The 9235-nt window shown below is 39.0% G+C and overlaps 1 protein-coding gene across 50 annotated transcripts in view; it reads left to right on the top strand.

The window, feature by feature from the left end:
* The window catches only part of Muc16 (mucin 16, cell surface associated), a 187966-nt gene that overhangs the window by 162366 nt on the left and 16365 nt on the right, over positions 1 to 9235 (top strand). For 23 of the 50 annotated variants that reach the window (XM_050132489.1, XM_050132477.1, XM_050132472.1 and 20 more), the window contains 9 exons: positions 937 to 1002; positions 1687 to 1808; positions 1906 to 1964; positions 2095 to 2267; positions 2514 to 2549; positions 6262 to 6327; positions 7006 to 7127; positions 7225 to 7283; positions 7414 to 7586. The exons of 2 other annotated variants lie outside the window; for them this stretch is intronic. In XM_050132489.1, the coding sequence (XP_049988446.1) occupies positions 937 to 1002; positions 1687 to 1808; positions 1906 to 1964; positions 2095 to 2267; positions 2514 to 2549; positions 6262 to 6327; positions 7006 to 7127; positions 7225 to 7283; positions 7414 to 7586 (876 nt within the window). The remainder of the gene's footprint in view (positions 1 to 936; positions 1003 to 1686; positions 1809 to 1905; positions 1965 to 2094; positions 2268 to 2513; positions 2550 to 6261; positions 6328 to 7005; positions 7128 to 7224; positions 7284 to 7413; positions 7587 to 9235) is intronic. 25 more of the 50 variants (XM_050132482.1, XM_050132478.1, XM_050132461.1 and 22 more) reach the window with 18 other exon arrangements.

Here is a 9235-nt window from a genome sequence, read left to right as displayed (position 1 = left end):
CAAATGGCCAAAAGACACCTAAGGCCATGCTCAACCTCATTAGCAATCAGGGAAATGCAAATCAAAACAACTTTGAGATATCATCTTACACCTGTCAGAATGGCTAAAATCAAAACCACCAATGATAGCCTTTGCTGGAGAGGCTGTGGAGGAAGGGGTACCCTCATCCATTGCTGGTGGGAATGCAATCTTGTGCAACCACTTTGGAAATCAGTATTTTGTTTTCTCAGGAAATTCGGGATGCTTGCTTAGCTTTTAGCAAGCACTTTCTCTCTTTTATTATTCTGTGAACTCACGTACCAATCTATTCATGTATCCATGCATGCAGTGCTTATCTACCCATCCATCCACCTACCCATCTATTCAATTCTCATCTACTCATCTATATTAGAATGCTATAATCTGCTCCTTGGTGCATGCACACATGCACACATCCTCACACACTTGTTAACTCATCATCAAGTTCATTCACTTAGTTGTTCTCTCTTCTCTAGTAGATTCCACCTAAATGAGAAATCTTCTCTGATTCTTTTTGAATTACTATGGTCCTCCTTTTATGTATTTTTCCTTCTATCCATCTATTTTTCCTTTATACTCTCTATTCTCCTAATTCATCAGTATTATTTACTCAACCAGTATAATGATTATGTATCTCAATTTCTTGAGTTAATTCTGGTCATAGCATATTTCACTTCTCCACACACAGTCACTCTTCAGTTTAGTTCAGGTTTCGTCTGTGAAGAGTTGTTCTGCTTCTAAGCATAGCTAGAAAAGTTTCTCTCCCTATTGACAGCCTTGTTGTATTTAGGAGGGGAAAGTTATTTTGGGAAAATTCCTCCTGAGCTGAATCTCTAGGATGAGTAAGAACAATCCAGATAAATGAAGCATGAATGTTCTTAGAAATGAGAATTTCATCAATGACAATCCTTTCCACAGCTCGTGAGCCAGCCACCACTACCCTACCTTCTCCATCTGCATCTCTGCAGCCAGAACCTACCACAGGTATCTTGGGACCATTTGATTAGACACCCTGTCCCACACTTCTACCACGTGTCTTCCAGATATATCTAGGCAACCAGTATGTGAAGTATCAGGATCATGTTCATATGTGCAAAGATCAGACTACCAAGCCACATGCCTGGTGGCCGTGCTGTTCATAGTTAACTGGTTCTTCTACATCAAATTAAAAAAAAATAAGTCCCATAGATAAGTCCACTGTCAATCTGATAGAAGTAATTCTTCAATTCTTATTCCCATGTATGATTATTTAACAATCATCACTAGCCACCACAAGTGTCAAGTCTTCAGTTACAACCTGGACACAACAATGCACATGGATCCATGGTTAGTAATGCATTATAGACCATCCCAGTGTGATTTTTCATTTGAGAAAGATACTGCTAGTGATCCACATAGAGAACAGCTTTAGACATTGCATCCATTAAGTTTGCAGAAAGTATGTGCTGGTCACAAGCTAAAATATATGCTAGAATAAAGAGAGAATGAATGTGAGGAATTCTAACAGAAGGTGATTGTGTGTTGTGGGGTTAAGAAGTTGTGTAGGTTATGACCTGATTGGACATGTTGAGATGCCGTGAGAGACTGAAAGAGAAGCCAAACTGGAGAGAACAGGATTTCACTCTGGCATCAAGCAAATTCTCAGTTGTATCTCTCCTCTTCCTGCAGCTATAGGACACCATCTAAAAACCCTCACAATCAACTTCACCATAACCAACCTTCCATATTCATCAAATATGAGCAATGGCTCAGCTTTGTTCAGCTCAACTGAGAGTTTCCTCCACTACCTGGTGAGAACCTTATCCCAGCAGCCTGACAGAGATTGATCCCATATGACCCCTTTGTCCAACATCTGCTTTCATTTCCCTTCTCCTTCCCCATCCACAGCTTGGACACGTGTTCCAGAATGACTCCTTCAACTCCAGTTGCAGACTGGATTCCCTCAGGTGAGTTCTTTTCTGTCCCTTTGCAAGGGATGAACACTGTTCATTGTTACCATTCTCATTCCTCCTCCTTCCTTCCAGTTCTCATCTACATTATGACTTTTCTAAAGGCTCCACACTCCTCTCTTTCCAGGCCTAAGAAGAACGGAACAGCCACTGGTGTGGATGCCATCTGTGCCTACTACCATGACCCTGCACATCCTGGGATGGACATCAAAGAACTGTACACAGAGCTGAGAAATCTAACTCAGAAAATCACCCAGCTGGGGAACTACTCCGTGGACAAGGACAGTCTCTATGTCAATGGTGTGTGTTCTCTGTGGTTTGTTATGGAATGTCCTAGGCATCCTTTATTTTTCTTACCTCTCTCAGTATTATTGCTATTAATGTCTACACCAGTTCATTCTGTTTTCTTGTACTTTGATTCAAGAATCCAAGAAGTACACATAAAACCTGGCAAGGAAATATGGGTGTTAGGTTTATGTGAATCCTTTCCTTGATTTTTTTTTCTTTTTCTGTTTTCCTTCCTCTGACATGACTTCTATTTTTTAGGTTATAATAAACCTGGTCCTGAAGAACCTTCCACAAGTAAGTACCAATTTACCCTGACCTAGATCTTGGTCCATATATTTTCTGCTCATTTTCAATGAAGAATTCACCCAAATACAAACCAATCTCTTCAGAGAGGCCAAGGTCTCAACAGAAGCAAGCCATTGGACTCCTCTTAAATTCAGCACTAATGTTGGGTTTCGGAATTTCCATATTCTTCTCAGTTGGATAAAAGTGTTTGTAAAATATAGCTCACAGTATTATGGGGCTTAGTTTAAATGACTACTGTGTAATTTATGTCCCCTAAAATGAAGAATCCTCATCAGGGACTTCATTATCCAGCTACAAAATTTAGATTACTAATCACATGTTTTTCTAAAATTGCCTTCCCTCTTGTATCTTTTCTAATTTATATTAGTTCTCTGAGAGTATTACACCAGGAGTTTGTGTTACTATTGCATCATGTGAACATGTGTTACCAGACCAGTCATCGTTGTAATTCAAAGTGTTAGCAGTAGAACAAGATTTGTGATTGCTTTCCTCCTCCGGTAGCATGCATAGCACCTTCCAGCACTCTGAAAGCCAGCCAGAAGGGGTGAAACTTCCAGCTGAGTGTCAGTTTACCTCCCCATGTGCTATGGCTCAAGTGCCTGATATCTTCAGCAATACAAATCTAACCAAGAAGTTCTACAGGGTAACCCAGTGCAATGGGATTAGGCAAAACTGTTTGGAAGTCACTGGTGCATCACTTGTCAATAGCTCCAAAAGGAATAATCCATTCCTAGTGCTAGATTTTATTGATCATCCAGTGGTGTCTAGTAGGGCATTCCTTCTCCATTATATAGCAACTCCATTTAGACTCCTTATATGTTTGCATGCATATACTTTAGGAAACTACTTTAGCATTAGATTTCTGCCTTACATTTTGTGATGTCCTCAGTAATCATTATTCCTCCCTGTATTCCCTTTCTACCTACTCATTTGACTAGGTACCTCCTTCCCCATCTTGTTCTTCCCATTTTATTTTTCCCTTTCCTCCTCAATATCACCATATCCTATCAAATGAAATAATATTTCTAAAGATTCAAAATAAACATCTAAAATGATAGAAAATGTATGACTTCTAATCTCTTGCTCCAGGTTACTTCACCCATATTGATTGTTTTTGAATTCATCCACTTATCTTCACATTTGTTAACTGTTTCAATTTTATTTAAATTTCTTTGTGATTTATTTTGATCATAATGTTTCTCTCTTCCAGCTCCTTTCAGTTCCTTCCCACTTCCCTACTCATACAACTTCATGTTCTTTCTGTCTCTTCTCTCTGTTTTTCCTCCATTCCACAAGTCCCCAAAAGACAAAAGTAAATTTGAAACAAACATACACAAATCAAGAAGAAAAATAAATTTAAAATGGAAAAATGAAACAAAATCTCATACCGAATTAAAAACTGAAAAAAAATAAGGTGTCCATTTTCTATTGTTCTACTATTTCTGGGCCTGTGACCCATCCTGCTCTGGGTGGGGTTATACACCTAATGACACTCCTTTGGTGAAAATTGATTTTTCCTTTCTTAGCTGGTCCTTATTGCAAACAGTTTCTTGGTTAAGGGTCTACTTCCATTTTTCAGTGCTGTAATTTCCTGGTTTGAACTTGTACAACTCAAAGCACTGTAGATGACTCTAAGGTTATAATAATTTCCAGATACAACAGGACTGGTACACAGATGAACTCACAGAGACTGTGGCAATTGTATTGTTGTTACCAGCTTAAAAATATTGTTGAAATGTACCATATTTTTATTATCTGTCCACCAGTTTGTGGGCATCTAAACTGTTACAGTTTGCTAGATATTGTGAATAGAGCAGCAATAAACATGGACTTGCCTGTCTTTCAATAGTAATGTATGGACTCCCTTGAGTGTATGCCCCAGAGTGGTAACATTGGATCTTATAATAGGTCTATTTCTACCATTTTAGCGACTGTCACACTTATTTCTATAGTGGATACACCCCTACCAGAAGTGAATAATTGTTTCTGTTTCCCCACATCTGCCAGCACTTGTAATCATGTTGTTTTTGTGAGTTTGTTTGGGGTTTTTTGTTGTTGGTTTAATCTTAGCCATTATGATAGGGATAAGGAGAAATTTTAAATGCGTTTTAATTTTTCTTACTGATACCTAGGTATGTTGGTCATTTCTTAAAAAAATATTTCTGAACACTTTGCATTTCATTTTGTGAGAATTACAATTTTTATTCTACAATTTTTATTGGGTTATTTTCTTTTTGGACAGTTTTTAATTTATTTGAATATTCTTGACACTAGCCCTCTGCCAAATATTTAGCTGATAAGTTTTTTGCCATTCTATAAGAAGCTACTTTGTTCGAACAGTGCTATCTTTTTTCTAGAGAAGCTTTTTTTGATTCACAAGGACGTGTATTCATTATTAGTCTTTAAGACTTTGCTTTCCAGGTTCTGTCCCAAAAAATTATTCCTTGTGCCAATAAGTTCAAGTGTATTCCCTATTTTCTCCTCAACTACATCAAGGTGCCAGGACTTATGTAAAGGTTGCATAATCATTTGGAGTTGAGTTTTGGGTGTGCATTGGCCTATTTACCATTACTTTCCCAGATGTCCGCTTTTCCATTTTTCTAGCTATTCCTATGCTCATTGCATATTTCCATCATTCCATCTATTTTTTTGAACCATCTATCCATCCATTTATCTGTCTATCCATCCATCCATCCATCCATCCATCCATCCATCCATCCATCCATCCATTCTACTACCTATTCTTTTGTATTTCATTAGTTTCTCCTCTTTCTCCTTCTTTTTTGCATGATTCTCTTTATTTACTCATTCACATTCATTGACAAACTCAACTACTGTCCATATTCCAGGTCATACTACTTTTTGCTTTATGCTTTCATACGTGCATCCACCTGACCTTTCATCAGGCACATCTCTCCTTATATGTTCATATATTCGCCATCTGTATGATCACCTGCTCTTCTTTCAGCTACTACATATCATTCAGTCCATTAAGTTATTTATACACCCATGTCTTCTGCTTGCTTAGATTTTAGAATTGACTTTCTCTCTTTTGTTATTCTGTGAACTTACATACAAATCAATTCCTGTATACATGCATGCAGTGCTTATATACCCATCCTTCCACCTACCCTTCTATTCAATTCTCATCTACTCATCTATATCAGAATACTATAATCTGTTCATTGGTGCATGCATACACGCACACATCCTCACACACTTGTTAACCCATCATCAAGTTCATTCACTTAGTTGTTCTCTCTCCTCTCCTATCTTCCACCTAAACAAGATTTTTTTTATTTTTATTGAATTACTTTGGTCCTCCTTTTATGTATCTTTCCTTCTATCCATCTATTTTTTTATATTTTCTATTCTCCTAATTCTTCTGTGTTCTTTACTCAAACACTATATCTCAAAATCTCAAGTTAATTCTGGTCATAGTAAAATTCACTTCTCCACACACAGTCACTCTTCAGTTTAGCTCATGGTTCATCTGTGAATGATTTTTTTTTTGCCTCTAATCATAGCTAAAAAAATATTTCTCTCACTATGGACAGTCTTGTATTTAGAAAGGGGAAGGTTTTCAGAGGAAAATTTTATCCAGAGCTGAAACTCTAGGATGCATAAAAACAATCTAGATAAATGAAGCATGAGGTGTTCTTGGAAATGGGGATTTCAGCAATGACAATCCTTTCCACAGCTCATGAGCCAGTCACCACTACCCTACCTTCTCCACCTGCATCTCTGCAGCCAGAACCTGCCACAGGTAAGTCTGGATCCCATTGCCTGCATTTGAATAGATCTGCCTGTCTTCCAGATAGAGCTAGAAAAAGAGTATGTGAAATGTCAGGGTCATCTTCATATGTGCAAAGATCAGAATTACAAGGCACATGCCTGGTTGTAATGCTGTTCATACTTTACTGGTTCTTCTACATCAAATAGCAAAACAATAAGTCATATAGATAAGACCATTGACAGTCTGATGGAAGCAATTCTTCAATTTGTATACACACGTGTGACTACATGATAGCCATATTAGCCACCACAAGTGTCAAATCTTCAACTGCACTTGACACTGAATGTACACATGGGACCATGGGTAGTAATGTACTATAGATCATCCCAGTGTGAGTTTTCATTTCAGAAAGATGATCCTCTTGTAGTTCTAGTGTAAAGAACATCTTTAGACATTGCATCCAATGAGTAGGCAAGAAGTATATGCTGGTCATAAGATAATACCTGTGCTGAAATGAGGAGAGAATGAATGTGAGGAATGCTAAGAGAAGACAATTTGTGTGCTGTGGAGTTAAGAAGCTGTGTAGGTTCTGACCTGATTGGACATTTTGAGATCGGTGGGAGACTGAAAGAAAAGCCAAACTGAAGAGACCAGGATTTCTCTCTGGCAGCAAGCAAACTCTCAATTGAATCTCTTCTCTTCCTGCAGCTATAGGACACCATCTAAAAACCCTCACAATCAACTTCACCATAACCAACCTTCCATATTCATCAAATATGAGCAATGGCTCAGTTCTGTTCAGCTCAACTGAGAGTTTCCTCCACTACCTGGTGAGAACCTTATCCCAGCAGCCTGACAGAGATCGATCCCATATGACCCCTTTGTCCAACATCTGCTTTCATTTCCCTTCTCCTTCCCCATCCACAGCTTGGACACGTGTTCCAGAATGACTCCTTCAACTCCAGTTGCAGACTGGATTCCCTCAGGTGACTCTACTTTCTGTCCCTTTGCAAGGAATGAACACTGCTCTTGTTACCATTCTCATTCCTCCTCCTTCCTTCTGGTTCTGATCTACATTATGACTTTTCTAAGGGCTCCACACTCCTCTCTTTCCAGGCCTAAGAAGAACGGAACAGCCACTGGTGTGGATGCCATCTGTGCCTACTACCATGACCCTGCACATCCTGGGATAGACATCAAAGAGCTGTACACAGAGCTGAGAAATCTAACTCAGGGACTCACCCTTCTGGGTAACTACTCCCTGGACAAGGACAGTCTCTATGTCAATGGTGAGTGATCTCTGTGGTTTGATATGGGATGTCTCAGGCATCTTTTATTTTTCCTACCTCTCTCAGTATTATTGCTAGTACTGTCTAAACCAGATCATTGTATTTTCTTAGTACCTTGTTTCCAGAATCCAAGAAGCACACACACAGAGCCTGCAAGGAAGTGTGGTTCTTATTTTCATATTGTGTACAAAGTCAGGAACCAGAGGGATAGGAATATGTTTGCTGAGCTTCCTTTCTACTTCTATTCAATTCCAGGAATATATTCCAAAGTTTATAGTAATCACATTTTCTACTGGTTTTTCTATTCCAATTAACAATATGTAGACTCTTGCTTGCAGATATGTCCAGAATATTGTCAGTTCAATGACTCTATGCCTCATCAATTTATTTTAATCATAATAGGCTAGGATATGGGTAAGGAGATATAATGTATCTATATTACTCAGAATTTAATAAAAAGGCAAATAAAGCATAGAACTGAAAAGGCATTTGCCTGTTTCTCCACTGAGTTTGGAGCACTTGATGTTGTATTATGCTGCGTTTATATTCAGTCTGTTTCACAAAGCCAGTGAAAGGATTTGTATACAATTTCAACCCTCTTTTTATTTTCTATTCAGCATTTAATATAAACCTTATGACTTATACAAACAGCAAATAACTTTCATCCATATCTTTTTCTAATAGAAACTGTAGTGGGTCACACACTCTTTTTGTTTGTTTGTTTGTAATCATCATCATCATCATCATCATCATCATCATCATCACCATCTTTTATGCCCTAGCAATGCTTAAGCATAGATGAACAGTCTATTTGTGGTGGTTCTCCGGTTGTTGTTGTCCTGGGAAGTCCTACATGCTTGTGTTATTGTCATACTCAAGGTTCCACAGTCTTCATTTATGCTGTCGATCCAGCATTTTGGGGGCCTTCCTGTTTGCCTTATCCCATGCACTCCCTCAAGCAATGCTATCTTCAGGCATCGGCACCTTTCATTCTCATAGCATGGCCAAAGCATCTAAAGCACTGCTTCATATCCTGTAGTTTACTTCCTGCTGCAGATGGAGATGTTTCTGAATGTCATTGTTGCACAATCTATTTCTTCCTAAGAAACATTCTGAGAAATATCATCCCAAACACATTCACCTGCTGTTCTGAGGAGCATTTCATTGTCCAGGTTTCAGTTATAAAGAAGACAGCTCAAACTTGTCTAATATGCTTGTAGTTTTGTTGTTGTTTTTTTTTTTGCAATTTTTTTTATTTTTATTGAAAAAAGGAAAAAAAAAGTTTCCGCCTCCTCCCAGCCTCCCATTTCCCTCCCCCTCCTCCCACCGTTCTCCCTCTCCCCCCAAATAGCAGACAGGGTTCCCTGCCCTGTGGAAACTCCAAGGTCCTCCCCGCTCCGTCCATGTCTAGGAAGGTAAACATCCATACTGGCTAGGCTCCCACAAAGCCAGAACATGAAGTAGGATCAAAACCCCGTGCCATTGTCCTTGGCTTCTCATCAGCCCTCATTGTTCGCCATGTTCAGAGAGTCCGGTTTTATCCCATGCTTTTTCAGTCACAGTCCAGCTGGCCTTGGTGAGCTCCCAATAGATCAGCCCCACTGTCTCAGTGGGTGGGTGCACCCCTCGTGGTCCTGACATCCTTGCTC

The sequence above is a fragment of the Alexandromys fortis genome, unplaced genomic scaffold (assembly GCF_014885135.2).
Source record: "Alexandromys fortis isolate MF-2015 unplaced genomic scaffold, M_Fortis_MF-2015_v1.1 scaffold_392, whole genome shotgun sequence".
Taxonomy (NCBI): domain Eukaryota; kingdom Metazoa; phylum Chordata; class Mammalia; order Rodentia; family Cricetidae; genus Alexandromys; species Alexandromys fortis.
Note: the sequence above shows the minus strand (reverse complement) of the source record. Positions and strands in the feature narration are given on the sequence as shown.